This window comes from Solanum dulcamara, chromosome 10 (assembly GCF_947179165.1).
Source record: "Solanum dulcamara chromosome 10, daSolDulc1.2, whole genome shotgun sequence".
In the NCBI taxonomy this organism is placed as follows: domain Eukaryota; kingdom Viridiplantae; phylum Streptophyta; class Magnoliopsida; order Solanales; family Solanaceae; genus Solanum; species Solanum dulcamara.
Window position 1 is genome coordinate 3,583,450 of NC_077246.1, and position 15,998 is coordinate 3,599,447.

Genomic DNA, 15,998 nt, shown 5'->3' on the forward strand with positions numbered 1-15,998 from the left:
AGTTTTTCCTTTCGTTTGTCCCTTTATTTTATTTATAAGATCCCTTTAGCCATGTGAGATTGTTTTTACCCACTGGAGGTGCTGCTTAACCTTTCTTTTAAATTTTTATCCCTCTTTCAGAAATACAACTTGTTTAATCCCCAGCATAGCTCCTTTAATACTGAAGTTGAGCTAAATGAAATTCGAGATACAGTCCACCAGCTGTTACGATGGGGTTGGAAATGCAACAAAAATCTTGAAGAACAAGCAGCTCAGCTTCATATGTTAACTGGCTGGTCTCAAATTGTTGAGGTCACATTTCTTTTCCTTTTTCTCTTGGTTCTCAATTCGTCGGTATGCTTTGCTGTATGTGAGTATGTTGGGCTAACATATCCTGTTATGCAATTTTTCTTCTAGGTCTCTGCCTCCAGCAAAATATCCTCTCTTCCCAACCGTTCTGAAATATTATTTCAGTGAGTGACCATGTCTTTTTTTTTCGTTTTGTTGCTAATCTGTGATCCCCGTCTTACTTTTGCTTCTATGCATAGGTTGCTTGATGCCTCTCTCGGTGCTTCTGGTTCTCCTGACTGCTCATTGAAGATGGCACTGATACTGACACAGGTTGTACATTTCTCATCTTCTTAGTTTGTTGAAGTGGTGACACCATGTATTTCAGTTACCTCGATTGTTATTCTTATTTTGCTTAAGATATTTGTGTAGGTTGGTGTCACATGCATGGCCAAACTACGTGATGAAAGATTCTTATGCCCTAGTGGTTTAAACTCTGATACTGTCACTTGTCTTGACATCATGATGACAAAACAATTATCTAACGGAGCATGCCATTCTATTCTATTCAAGCTCATACTGGCGATTCTTAGAAACGAATCATCAGAAGCATTGAGGAGGCGGTATAGTGCTTCATATTTGATTAATCTATTCCTTTAGTTTTGCTGCAGAGACAAAGTCTCTGACTTTTGCTGTTTGTTTTTTGACTACAGCCAATATGCTTTGCTCCTTAGCTATATCCAGTACTGTCAGCATATGCTTGATCCTGATCTTCCAACCACAGTAATGCAATTGTTGACAATGGATGAACAGGAAAATGATGATCTGGATCTTGAAAAGGTTTTAGAATCTCAGTGGGGAAACTGCCCATTGGACCTCCCTAATCTTATGTTCTTACTGGATCAATTTAACACAATGATGTAGAGAGTTTTTATTTCATTCTGTTCCATCTTAAACTTGAACAGATTGTCAAAGATCAAACTGAAATGGCACATGCAAATTTTTCAATTGTAAGGACGGAAGCTCAATCACTTCTAGATCTGGTGGGTAGCACGGATGAGATTGAATTCTTAATTTTGTTTGTTATTTCTTCTGATGCTGATCAATATCCGTGCTTGGGACCAGTAATTGAGCAAGCTCGTATAGGCGGATTTAACTTCTCTCACTCATCTGCACAAGTTATTTTATTTAACATATACCATTATTAATCTATTTCTCTACTTTCTATGATTGTCATAATTCATCTACTTTGTACTTGATCAAATTGTTCCATAAGTTCTTTTTGCATTTTGATGTATATATGTATCACAATTGCTTTCTTGCTGCGCTAGCTTACCATTTGTTTTTTAAAATTCTAAAAACAGATCATAAAAGATGCAACCCATGGCAGTGAATCTGGAAAGACTATCTCGTTCTATGTGTTGGATGCTTTAATTTGCATTGATCATGAAAAGTTTTTCTTGAGTCAATTGCAAAGCAGAGGCTTTTTAAGGTCTTGCCTTATGAACATCAATAACTTTTCTCAGGTATTTGATACATTACTCCCCATAAGATCTCTGTTGATATCTGGAATTCTTGCCTTTACTTCAAGTATTACTGTTATACATCTCTGTTTTCCTGTTGGAGTATCTGATCTCTTCTCCTCTAAATTCTTTTCTTGGGTGTAAAATCTCTTCAACTAAATTTCATGTTTCCATAATTTCCTTCTCGTTTCACATTTATGCCTGTCAACACTTGTTCTGTCGATATTTATTTGTAACTAGTAATAATCATATTTATAGTAGGTTCACTCGAGTATCCTTGCTATTTCATGTATCTACTCTGTATTTGTTTCCTTGGCTGTGCAGCATATTTTAAACTGAAATGTAATCCACGTGTATGCAAGTACCTCTTATTATGATATTTATGCTGTTGCTATGTGAAAATCCTAGTAAGCCAGCTTAATTTTCTCGTAAAATTCTTCTGCTTTGGAGTTTAGTTTCAAGCCATGGTGTCTATTAGTACCAGTAATGGAAAAAGACATGAGTAATATAAACATATAGGTAATGAAGCATTATGATTGAATTCATTACTTTTTCTTGGAATTACATATATATTTTTTTTCAATCATTGCGTTTTTTTCTACTCAAGCCCACATTTAAGTTGCCCTTTGTGCTTAAAGCACTAATAGACCTGGAGGGATTTTTAGAGCTTTTCACCTTTGACTACACTGAAGCATATGAGTTTTTGGTATTACCTTCAGTAGATTTATGTCAACCACAGAAATAAAAAGGTTACGTTTCTTTTTGTTGTAGTTGATGATGTTTTACATTTATTTTGGATCTTTATTAAAAGAACTTTGCATTTGTTTGCTTGTGTAAGTGAGTCTTCGTTTGCAAATTAAAAAGATGTAAAGAAAGGAAAATCACGATTATGTCAGAGCTCATGCGGCCTCATTAGGGGGTGTATTCTCCTTTGAAATGTGTATTAACTTTCCAACCTGATGGAAACCCTCTCCATGCATTAACTTGTATGCAATACGTTGTGTAGTTTTTATTTTTTTAATCTAATTTTCGTGGGGTTTAAATTTTCGATTGGCATCTCCCATCAGGATGGTGGGCTCTCTTTGGAGTCAATGCAGCGTGTCTGCACTCTTGAAGCGAAACTTGCTCTTCTTCTGAGATTTAGCCACAAGTATGGTAAATCTGGGGCCCAGGTGCTTTTTTCAATGGGTGCATATGAGCACATATCTGCCTGTAAGGCACTGAATATGCAATTGAAGGTATTTTTTCTTCTCTTCATGTGATTTAGTTCGCAATGTCCTCTTTGATTAAATTGTTACAATCTTTTACCAGGGAAGCTACCGACGCATGGATGGCAAATTTGGAAGAGAATTGTCAGTTGATGTTGATAAACAACGAATGATCATAGCTCCAATCTTGAGATTGGTGTTTTCACTTACTTCATTGGTTGATGCATCTGAATTTTTTGAGGTGTGCTTCATTTCTTCAATATAATGCAGTATAATGTTGTAAAGACGTGTAAAAATATTTCATTTTACAGTCTGTTTTTGATAGCTTATGGTGCATAAAATTCTTGTTCTCTAACAAATAACCTTTTGTAGAAAGAAAAAAAGAGTTTTCCTTTATGGTTGATTCAACTAATTATATAGTTCTAGAATATGAAATCTCTGAATGCACTTCTGGCAATTTGGCACTTATGCAAGAGGAGATTTACGATATTTTAAAGGAATCCTCTTTCTCTTGCAACCTTCAAATTACCACAAGTGCAACATTTGACCCTTTGTCGACTACCTCATTTGTTCGACTACTCGTAGGGCCTGCAGCATTTATGTATAAGAAACCCCAGCCGGGAAGAGCGTAAAACAATATTTCTGTTAAATTGTGTCCCTTGTAAATGAAAGAGCTCATGCCATAAAATTCTAATGAGGACCGAGTCGCCAGTCAGTGACAATTGAGTATGGAATTACATGCAACGAATATCCTATCATGCACTTACACACAAATCTATTAGTACATTTCCTTCTGAGAAAAATATCATGTCAGTCAATGACGTGTTTGTTGCCAAGGTAAATCTTCTTCCTTGCCTTCCAAAATACTGCATATAAAGAGAAAGATAGCCAAATGTCTGGATGGACAAGAGTGTCGTGTAAACAGGACCAAGAAGGATCTTATCCTAAATGAGGAGTAGGAGCCAACTTTAGGTTGTTCTTGGTTAGGAAAAACTCAACCCTTCTGTAGTCATTTGTCACGCAACAGATTTTATATATTCCGGAATAACTAGTAGATCTCTCTCCCTTGACTCTTGGCATCCCTAATTCTACTGTATCTTTATTTTAAAAAATTAATCTGGTTTACAGGAAATTATCAAAATTGAAAGATTTTGCTGTTTTTTTTGTTCTATGCACTCAAAAGGACTCTTTATTTCCTCTATTTTCTTGCTTCTCCTTATTGTGCTCAGTGCTCACCCTCTCTTTCCTGTAGAATTTTGGAATTTTCTACCTATCTGAAAATCTGTCATTTTAATTACGTGGGTGGCTAGCAGGTTAAAAATAAAGTTGTGCGTGAAGTCATTGAATTTGTAAGAAGTCATCAATTACTTTTTGATCAAATCCTTCTAGAAGATCTTTCTGATGCTGATGACTTGACAATGGAACAAATAAATCTGGTTGTTGGCATACTTACAAAGGTAAACATATGCGTACAGTTTGTTTGGCGTACCGGCTTTTAGGTGGATTTCAATTCCATTGATTGTTATATAATTGATATTTTAGCTAAATTGCCACTTACTAGTCTTGCTTCTATTCTAACACTCTCGACTTACATTTTAACTATATATCCGTGTAGATTTGGCCATATGAGGAGACCGATGAATATGGTTTTGTTCAAGGGCTTTTTGTGATGATGCGTTTTCTTTTCTCTCGTGAGCCAGACTCTTTTATTAAAAACCAATCTGTACATTTTCTGGAGGTAATAAGAATTTCCAGGTTTAGCTTGATTGTGTATTCTGGAGGCAGGATGTATATAGTGGTGAAGCTTGTATAGTCATATACCTTCTCATTGTGTTCCCTTTTGTATGTATTATCAGGAACAGCGGAAGGCGGAAATGAATGTATCTCGTCTTTGCTTTAGCCTGAGCTCTTATCTCTGTTTTCTTGTAACGAAGAAGTCCTTAAGATTGCCGGTACATCAAATTTGTCTTGTTTAACTATTTTCCTGCTTATTAACTTTTAAATTAATGGTTAGGCATGGAATGTTTATGTCCTTTTCTATTGCTGGTGCCTTGAGGATAAAAAATGGCATGTGTCACAATTTTGTTCACTCTATTTGGATCAGGTCTCAGATGGTCCAATGGACTATCGCACTTCTGCTGGTCAGCAACAGCCAACCTTGAATTTACTTGGTTTTCTTCTCAACTCTCTGACTACAGCATTGGAAAGAACCACTGAGGACAGATATTTACTGCTTAGCAAGGTGAAAGATAATTGTTTTGGCTACTGAATAAAGAATTAATAATTGATTAACTGAGCTCTAAATCTCTTTATTATTCCAGATTCAAGACATAAATGAACTATCAAGACAGGAAGTGGATGAAATCATCAATATGTGTGTTCCCAAGGGTTGTATTTCATCGTCCGAAAACATTCAGAAAAGGTACATGTAGCTTCATGTAATACTGTTGCAGGAGAGAATTTTACTCGTCTAATTATGAGATGTCTGATTAGATTATTAGAACTCATAATACTAGGCGGAGAGTGGTGGGCAGTGTCGTAGCCACATACAGTGAAGGGCGGGTGGCCAGTTGTACACCCTTTGTCGAAAATTTATAGTGTATGTAGATAATAAGCTTCCCTATTAGTGCAATTCCATCTGTCCAACTCATTTTTTCTGGTTATCTCCCTTTTGATTGCTGATACAAACGGCAGTTTATTTTGACCAGCTCTAGTGGCAGTGATGACCGCACCAATAGAACAACTAGTACAACTGTTTTACTCAAGTATTTACTTGTATCCAGACATAATAGCTCCCTGAAATTTCTTTAATATCTTAGGCACAAAAATAGATCCTGTTTGGTGGTCAAATATTAGGAAGTAAACTTAATTTTATTTCATTAATCTTTAATCAGTATGTGGATTTTGTTAACCGTCACATATATGATGTACAGTCATATGTTTAATCTTGCTATTGTTGTGTTGACTGGATGATCTGCGTTGCTTAGAGGTGAATGATTAGCATGCCTCAAATCCCTTTAGTATGCTAATCTGACTAATTTTCTGATTGGTTATATTCCAGGAGATATGTCGCAATGTTGGAGATGTGCCAGATTGTTGGAGATAGAAATCAACTTATGACACTATTGCTTTTACTGGCGGAAAACGTGATGAATATTATCCTCGTTCATTTTCAGGACAGGTACGATATTTACGACACTTATCTTTCATTCATGGCTGTACAAATTCTGCTTGGTTAACCTCAACTGCGCATTGCAGTTCCTTCGAATGTGGCACCAAGCCCTACTCAAAAGACGACTTGAATTTGCTATGTGGAAAGTTAATCTCTGCTTTGGAGAGGCTTGAATTACTAAGCGAGGTATGCTAACAGTAACTCCCCTCTTGTGAGATAGTCCTAAGTTAGCTTTTAAGATTACCAATCCTCTCCGAGGGTATGTTTGATTGGTCAAAATGTTTTGGAAAACATTTTCTTTAGGAAAACAAGTATCTTAAAAATGAGGAAAGTGGTAGGGAACCAAGCACCATTGGCCCTTGGGATTTTTTTTTATTACAACTAGGGTCGGACCTACGTGGGTGCTGGGGGTTCACCCGAACCCCCTCGGCAAAATATTACACAATATATATAGGGTAGGTTTTGTATATTTTTGCACATATACTTATTTTGAACCATCTAAATCAAAGAGGAGAGATAGCCTAGTGGTACTAGACTCCCAAACTTGGGCCGCGAATATCATTCCCAATTTGCAGATTTGATTTTTGCTGGGTGCATAAGCTGCTTAATTTTTTAAAATTGAATTCTTTGCTGGTGTACAACTACTACTTCAAGAAAAAGGGTCAGAATAACTTAAAACTTTTTCCCTTTGATGTTTGTATTTGCACTCTAGTTCACACATTTTTATTTTTCGAACCCCTGAGTGAAAATTTTGGATCCGCCACTGATTACAACATACCTAGTAGTCCCACAAGTGGGCTCCTGGGAGGATGATGAGTATGTACACCCTGCCCCTCCCTTTGGGGCGTAGGGAGGCTGTTTCCGATTGGAATTTTCCGATCATTAAAAAAGAAAGGAGCTTGTAATATTTCTCTTGTTCCACCATGTTTTGCACTATGTAAATTTTTGATACCTGCATAGCAATGCTTGTTATAATTCTCCTTTTCTGTAATTTTGGGAATTTACCATTTCATTTTCATATTATTATTTTTTGCAGGATAAAACAGGTCATGACCTTAAGGTGTTCCGAAGATTAGCTAGTTCTTTGAAAGAAATATCAATTCAGAAGTCACCTGCTTGACTGGCCATCTCCTTTTGTTTTTCTAAAATTTTAGCATAGGGGTTATGAATTTGGTTGGGTTCTAATGTAATTGTATATTACTACTATCTTTTATATAGTCCCTATCCTATATTTTCTTATCATCCAATTTGTTGTACTTGTACATATTGTATATCACACAACAGCCTCTAGTAGGCAATTTAAATGGGTTCTAAATGTTGCAGAGGACAAGGATTAGGATAGAAGGTTTTTGTAGGTAGTAGAGCATTGTATCGGTTCTCATTTCATACTAGTAGTCGTACTATTCCTCTAGTAGTTTCTTGCTCTTCGATTTGTGTAATTATTTGTATTTTTGGTGTATCGATTATCATATTATTTTGTAGTATTTCGTCATGAATTATTTTTTTCTGAATTGCTTTGAACTATTTTTTCTTGAGCTGATGAAATATCGGAAACAACTTCCAAGTTAGGGGGTAAAGTTTGTGTACACTCTACTCTTTTCAGACTCCATTTATGGGATTACATTGGATATGTTGAATTCCAAATGTTGCAATACATCAGAACTACTATGGTTAAACAAACAGGTGAAGAAACTTGTTGCTTAATGATACATGTGTGTGATTCATGCATGTTCTTGTACGAGTCTAGTAACTACTATCAGTATCCAATTGAACATGTCTGACCTTATTATTGAGAATATATTGGCTTTTTATCCTATTTTGAAGAGATACGTTTTCTCATCTGTTTTAGAAAACATCATTTTTTCCCCCAAAGTTGTCTTTCAAGCTAGTAATAAGTGTAGTATATCGTGATATAATCGACTCTAGAAACAACTAGCATTGGCTGTTTCTCCTGGTGTGGAACGGTATCTAGGAGAAAGAAGTTGCAAATATATGGTGTCGAAGAGGACTTCCCTAGTTGCAGGGATCTATCTCTACGATATTCGTTGCTTAGATCAGCTTGAGGAATTGTAATTTTGTCATACTGAGATCATACTTGCTATTTAGATAATCTTTGGAACTTCTGTTGATGTTACTATTGTTAGGCCTGTAAGAGATCCTTTTTCCTTTTTTACTTTTTGTAACTGATATTTTAAATTTCAAATTTTGAGCCAATAGTGCTTTGCAAAATGAACAATAGTACAAAGAATGAAGAAGCTATGAAACTTTAGTGCTGATATCTTGGCTTCAGCAGAAAAAAATAGGAAAGGAGAATGTTAATTTGAAATAATAATTGAAAGAAAGACCTTTGCTCTTTCTGCTTTTCTTATTTTCTGAATTGATAAACAAATTACACAATTTGTGGAAATTCATCCTGAGACATATTCTGCTTCTTCTCTGTGCAGTTTCTCCCTATTTTTATCACATAGGAGAGAAAAAGGGATTCATATGGCTTATGCTACTATTACTTGTCTTATGAGAACCATACACCAATCAATGGAACTTATGGACGTAATTTGCAATCATTCTATGATAAGATTGAATCCTTGAGGGCTGTCCTGGAGAAACCATGGAACGATGATCTCGAGGCATTAACAAGGTTGGAAGCTGAAATTGCAGAATTAGCATACACTGCAGAAGATATGGTTGACTTGAAATCAAGAAAAGTTTCTTTGGCTGAAAATGCTAAGAAACGAAGATTAGCTATTTGGAAACTTGGTTTTCTATTGAAACAAGCAGTAGGACACATTGATTCCACCATGAAGCAGTGGATAGGATGATGAACAAGTACACCAACAGCAAAGATCTGAAAGCTCAAAATTTGACTCTTGAGGGTACCTTTGTACATGCATTGGAGCCTGAGAATATGATGGTTGGCCATGAAAATGAATTCGAGATGATGCAGGATCAGCTTGTTAGAGGAGAAAGGGAGCTAGAAGTCGTCTCAATTATAGGAATGGGTGGAATAGGAAAGTTGGAGTTTATTACATGAAAAGGTCTTTCGTAAACAAATTACATCAAAATGTAGAGGATTGCCACTAGCAATTGTTGTGATTGCTGGACTTCTCTCGAAAATTGGTAAAACATTGGATGAGTGTCAAAGTGTTTCCGAGAATGTAAGTTCAGTGGTAAGCACAGATGTTGAAGCCCAATGCATGAGAGTGTTGGCTTTGAGTTACCATCACTTGCCTTCTTACCTAAAACCATGCTTCCTATATTTTGCAATTTTCGCAGAGGATGAATTGATTTCTTTAGATAAACTTGTGGAGTTATGGGCTGTAGAGGGATTTTTGAAGGTAGAAGAGATGAAAAACATAGAAGAGGTGGCAGAAACATGTCTAAACGAACTTATAGCTAGAAGTTTAATTTCCGTCCAGGATTTGAGTTTTGATGGAAAATCAAGAATTGTGGAATGCATGATGTGATCCGTGAACTCTGTTTAAGGGAAGCTCGAAACATGAATTTTGTGAATGAGAGATCAAAATCCATGCAGTGATCCTCTAAGAATCGAGGTCGGATCAGTATCCATAATGAGGAAGAATTGGTTAGGTACTGTAACAGTGAGGCTCATTCTGTTATCATGTTTGGTAACTTCGAATGGTTCACGCAGGAGTTGCCTTTCACTCTAGTAAGAGTACTAAATCTTGATTTAATTGTCTGTGCAACTTTTCCCAGTGGGATACTTAATCTAATTCACTTGAGATACCTATCTTTGCGTCTTTATCCTCGCTTAGAGCATTATCTAGGATTCGAAGAAGAGGTTCCCTCATCAATAATATAGACATTCCTCCATCGATGTCAAGCCTATGTTATCTGCAGACTTTTATACTTTCCCTTCCATTTGATGATTCCACAACCGTTTGGACTGGAATACTTGCAGTATCATCGAGAAAAGTTCTGTTTTGAAAAACATGCAATATCTGTCTGGATTGAATCCTTGGTATTGTACTGCTTCTGTCTTTAGACTGTCTCCCAATTTAAAGAAGTTGTAAATACGTGGTGTCCGAGAAGATTTTTGTAGTCACAAGGACATGTATGATTTTCGCTACTTAGATCAACTCAAGGAATTGGTGTTTGATCTTAGGTATCCACATTCTTTTTGCTTTCTAGAAAGCGACACACGTTCAGGTTCTACTCAACAAGATCCTCTGAAGTTTCAGGTTAAAATGCCCTGCAGATGCTGTTCCACCTTTGATCCTACCTCCTCCAGATGTTTTTACACAAAACCTTAAGAACTTAGTTTTGTCCGGGACTTCTTTGCGTTGGAAGGATTTGAGCATTGCTGGTAAATTGCCTAAACTCGTGATGCTTACAATAACATGTGATGCCTGCATAGGTGAGAAGTGGGAAGTAGTTAATGAAGGGTTTCCTCACTTGAAGTTCTTGCTCTTACAAGGATTGGATTTTGAGTATTGGAGAGCTAGTTGTGATCATTTTTCGTCTCTTGAACGACTATTTATTGAAGATTGTGAGTATTTGGATTCAATCCCTCTAGAATTTGCAGATATAACCACACTTTCTCTAATTGATATAAGATATTGTCAAGAATCTGTTGGGAATTCCGCTAAGGAGTTTCAACAGACATGGAAGACAACTATGGAAGCTCTATCGACGTCCATATCAATCAGGCTATGCAAGACATCTTCTTCTTATAATTGTTGCTTGTATTATGTCCTTCCATATTTTCGAGTGTGGTTTAGAGGAAAATTGTACATGATGTCAATTTTTCTGCAGAAACAGGCATGATCTCTTTTCAAGGATTGACCTTTTCTTAGATTCTGTGAAAGATATGCCTTGTTACAAGTCAATTGTATGAATGTGAAGTGCAAATGGCTTAGAAACCATATATATGCACTAAGCTTTCAAGGCGCGGAAAGTTATAACTGGCTATTGAGGGAGGAATGTCTACTGATGAAGGATTAATCCAAAACCCGTAGATGAAGACTCAAAGCTAGGTATCTCAAATGAATTTAGTTAGATTTCACTGGGTTTGTTGTTGTTTGTTGTTAGTATAGAGTTTGTTGGCCAAATCTACTTGCTGCAGAGAAAGGAAAGCCATAAAGGATGAACAATGAGCAAATGCAGGTATAACAAGTCACACACATTATTGGACAGATTTAAGTTATACATACTGACATTTTAAGGTCTCCATTAGGTAGTGGTAAGGTCTGCATATATTTTATCCTCCTCAGACCCCTCCACTTGTGGATTACACTGGGCATGTTGTTGTTGTTGTTATACTGACATCGTAAAGAATTATTACATTATTGGTGCAACTTAACTTATTAAGACATGTTGTTATTCTATTACCTAGGTTATTGTATCAAGCTTGTTGTAAAGAGTTATATGTTGTTGTAGATCAACTTTACCCAATAATATTAGTTTGTATAACTTAAAGGACATTTTTGCTTGTGAAAGTACGGGTATCATCGAGATTGATGGGACTTAGGTTAATTTTGATTTTTTCATTTCTTGGATCTTTTGTTTGAATTATAATTTTCAAAATATGATCATTTATGTTTAAATTGTTTTAACAATACATACTAATAGTTTTGAAATATAATGAGAACAATTTGGAATCACTCTTTTTTTTATGGGAGTGTGAGCTTGTTCACATTGTCGGTCTCAAATTCAAATAAATGAAGAATTATCGAGGGTCAATCATAAATAACTTCTTTATCCCATAAAATAAAGGTAAAAATGCGTACATCTTACAATTTAAAAATTTATTTATAAGATTACATTGAATTTATTGTCGATGTCACGTATTCAAACTAAACATGTCGAACAAGGTTGCTTCCTGACGGTTTTCTTTTGGAGACCAAAAAAAATTAGTACTATTAAGAAAAGCACATAAAGTATTTCTTATTTGTTTCAAAACGAACGAAGCCGCTAATGCAGAGGCTTTAGGCCCTCAAGTTTTAAATAAAATTATAATACGTAACAATTTTGTATCTCAACAAGTTAAAAATAAAAAACTTAAATATATATATATATATTTTACAAATAGTAAGACCTCTTAATAATTTTTTATAAAATCAATAAGTCTAATAATGAATATTAAATATTTTTTTAATCAAAAATTTCGATTCTAGTTCATGAATATAGAATCTTCTTTATTAGAAAGTATTGCATATAAAGGTTTTCGATCCAAATCTAAATTCAATCATGTCCTAATACAAAATACTTAAATACTGATAAAAAATCAAAAAAATAATTTAAATTATCAATTTTATTGAACCGCCCCAACTCAATTAGGTAGAGAGAATATAGTCCTTCTAGAATTTGAATTACCATTTATACCCACGTTTTATGTCGTCATTGCTTTCTTCACTTCAGACATGTTATTTCCTAGAACCAACTTTCTCCAACAATCAATTATTATAACTTTTTGAAATTTGAAAAGTTTTTTTTAAAAATATTTTCACAATTTTTACTCCAAATCATTCCGAAAAAATCAAAATAATTTTGATTATATTTATGTGGAAACAATTTCAATTTTTCAATATTATTTTTAACTTAAAAATAAATATTATTTTATTTTTAAATTTGACAATTTTTATGTCCAAACGCTGAGTAACTTTAATTTAGTACTGCTTCCAGAAGCTTTACTTCCTTGGCAGCCTATCACTAATTCACATCCCATTCTTGAATATTCAAAATAGTAATATTATAATGAAATTTCCTTTATTTTTATATATGAAACTAATGATTCAATCAAATAAAAAAGTGGGACTCATATATAAAATCACATGACTACTAAAATTGTACCCATAAATACCAAGTTCAAATCCTAAATAACATTTTTTTAATGAATCTTATGTAATATTAGTTTAAATTATTTAAGACTTCAATATAAATTAATATCTTATAAGTATATAAATCTTCTTGTCAAAGAAAATATTTTGTTTAGGGGTGGGGTCATGCCCATAGTACAAGTCATTTACTTTGACTAGAAAATAAAAAACCTATTTTTTTTACTCTTTTATTATTTTTATTAATTTTATAAACCAAAGTTTCTAACTTCAAAGGCTATATATTAACTCACTTTAATTCTTTAACTAATTAATATTTTGTATCCATGAGTGACAACATACCAAATCCCACTGACTGTGTACATATATATCAACATACCCTCTCTAGACCACCACTATCATCATCGCCACCGGTGTCAGCCACCGCCTTTACTGGCCATGGCAGACTCTCCGATGCCACGATGGTCACCACCACATCAACTTCCTCTTCCACTAGTCCTCCTCCTCTGCCTCTATATCACGGCCCATTAGGCCGTGATTCTAGGCCCATTAGGAGAAGATCACGGGCCTCACGGCGAACCCCTACAACTGTATTCAATACAGACACTAGGAATTTCCGGGCCATGGTTCAACAATTTACCGGAAATCAAACCGGGCCGGTAGAATCACAAGGGCTCGATCAGTTTTTCGGGCCCAGGAATATTAATCTTGTGAATCCTAGTGCATACAATATACAGTTTCAGCAGCAAGTACAACAAAATTTCCCTCCTCAAGGTCAAATTGGTGAAACTTTAATTTTTAATGGACTAGAAAATATTAGTTCTTCTAGATCTAATAATATGGAGATTTCTGAGAATTTGGTTAGGTATGATGATAGGATTAACAATCCGTCAATATTAATGGATCGATAAGATTTATTAATCTTAAAATACTGAGCTCGAGTCTTTAATATAATAAAGTTTTTGACAAGGTACATGACAAGAATTTAAATCTATATTTGTTTATTTTTTATTTTTTTTATTGTAGCCTTCTTTTCTTTTACGTAGTGTAATTTTACTTTTTTTTTTTTTTTTGCTCTTTCTCTACGTGTAATTCATCTATTTCTTTATTGCATTTTTGACACTTTATATAGTTTTTTGTGGGTTTAATGGAATCTTTTATTGTATGTCTTTTTTCCTCTATGCTTCATTTCTGTATATATGAGACTTTTCAATTCTATATTACTTTGGTTCAAACTTACTATAAAAAACGAGTATATATTTATACATTTTATCCCATTTAGGTTTATTTGTATATAATTTAAAATATTTTGGAAAAAGACAATATTTTTTTGATTTATGATTATGATTTTCATTTTTTTTATGCTAAGAAATTGATTGAAAGTGATATTCATGTTTTTCATTACAGATTTAAACATTATTGGATAAAACAAAGTGAAAAAAAATTAAAAACTCTATTTTTGGATGTTTAATAAGTTTGAAAACTCACAAATCGATTTTGCGATTTATTGAAACTTTTGATACTTTGATGATTGCGTGTCATTTTGAAATTGTGATTAAAATGAAGCTATTCCATGAATACGTGACCATTTTCCAATGAAGTTAATTTCTTAGTTGAAGTTCATAAGTGACAAAATATTATTTTTGTATAATATTATATAATTGTATATAACAATATAAAAATACATATAAATACAACAACAATATTATATAATTGTATATAACAATAAAAATACATATAAATATCTCTTATATATTGTTATACATTTTTACATTGTTTACGGTAAATGTAGAATATTGCGTACACAATATATAAACATTGTTTGGGGAAAACAAAAGTTGCTTATAGGGGTGTAAATTGAAAATATGACTACATGGATTATGAATATAATATTGGAATAGTTACAGTAGATCACTCGGTTATTTTAATCACCAAAAAAAAAAGTTATTCGATGTATATTCATGTATACTCAGAATGTATCATAATGTATATTTAATGTATATCTCATATATAAGTAATTTATATTATATAATCAGTGTATACTTTTTATTATTTTTGGCTATTTTTTATGCTAATAAAACATGAATATATTTGTTGTAAACTAATTATTTTATCATATATATTTGAAATTATCCTATAATATTTTGTATTGGACCGTATATTTTTTTTAAAAAATATTTTTCCTTTGACTTATTTATTTGTTGAATTATAAAAGGCATGTCGGCTATTGAATTCTCAACGAGCACCAGTATAGGAATGGTATTAAATACTCAGCACGTGTTAAAACTTTAAATGTATATGTACATAGTAGCTAAACAAATGGAAAATAATTAAATTTGATAATTATTTTATTTTTATAAAAATATAAATAATTAGGACCAAGCAATATGTAGGTTAAACTCAAATTTAGGGTAAATGAGAATATTGAAACTTTTGGAAAAAAATGAGTGATCAGTAGATTAGTGTCAACAGAAGGAAACATAAAAAAGAGGGAATTCTAACTTCTTGTTATATAATAATTCTGACTATTTTTTCCAACACTTGTAATAATGTAATTATACGATATATGTAGATTCGAAGAAGGACAAGCTAATGAATTAATGTGCCAACTAGCATTCCTAAAAGATGAGTTTTTCCGTTTGTCAAAAAAAAAAAAAAACTATCATTTTAGTTAACAGTAAAATTTGTAAAAGGGGTTAAAGACAAGTGGACTAAGGTCGATCATGTTCATTTCATTAAAAATGTCATTCGATGTCACGAAATAAAAACTCAAAAAAAAATAATCACGTGTTAGTTTATTGATTTTTTGAAAATTAGTCTATCGATTCTATTAGCCCCCAAACTTAGTCAGGCCGAACCTCTTGGTGTCTAGTACTTATAGCATTTTCATTAATGAAAGTCTCATTTTTAAGCGTTTTAGTGTCACGAAATAGGAATTCAAGATTTAGGCCTTTTTTGTGTATGGGTAGTCCACTGATTTTTCAAAAATCTGTAGACCAACTCCGTTGGCTACTAAACTTGGCAAGGATGGGAC

The 15,998-nt window shown here is 33.7% G+C and overlaps 1 protein-coding gene and 1 pseudogene across 1 annotated transcript in view; both read left to right on the forward strand.

Moving 5' to 3' along the window:
- The window catches only part of LOC129869992 (nuclear pore complex protein NUP205), a 49,200-nt gene extending 41,534 nt beyond the window's left edge, over positions 1–7,666 (forward strand). The window contains exons 29-45 of the mRNA XM_055944550.1: positions 121–291; positions 397–452; positions 528–600; positions 700–890; positions 981–1,107; positions 1,233–1,310; positions 1,632–1,793; positions 2,858–3,028; positions 3,102–3,239; positions 4,312–4,455; positions 4,614–4,736; positions 4,855–4,950; positions 5,103–5,240; positions 5,320–5,420; positions 6,060–6,179; positions 6,257–6,356; positions 7,207–7,666. Coding sequence (XP_055800525.1) covers positions 121–291; positions 397–452; positions 528–600; positions 700–890; positions 981–1,107; positions 1,233–1,310; positions 1,632–1,793; positions 2,858–3,028; positions 3,102–3,239; positions 4,312–4,455; positions 4,614–4,736; positions 4,855–4,950; positions 5,103–5,240; positions 5,320–5,420; positions 6,060–6,179; positions 6,257–6,356; positions 7,207–7,290 — 2,073 coding nt within the window. The 3' untranslated portion in view covers positions 7,291–7,666. The remainder of the gene's footprint in view (positions 1–120; positions 292–396; positions 453–527; positions 601–699; positions 891–980; positions 1,108–1,232; positions 1,311–1,631; positions 1,794–2,857; positions 3,029–3,101; positions 3,240–4,311; positions 4,456–4,613; positions 4,737–4,854; positions 4,951–5,102; positions 5,241–5,319; positions 5,421–6,059; positions 6,180–6,256; positions 6,357–7,206) is intronic.
- Positions 7,667–8,657: 991 nt separating this feature from the next.
- On the forward strand, positions 8,658–10,864 carry LOC129870980 (putative late blight resistance protein homolog R1A-10; annotated as a pseudogene).
- Positions 10,865–15,998: the final 5,134 nt, after the last annotated feature.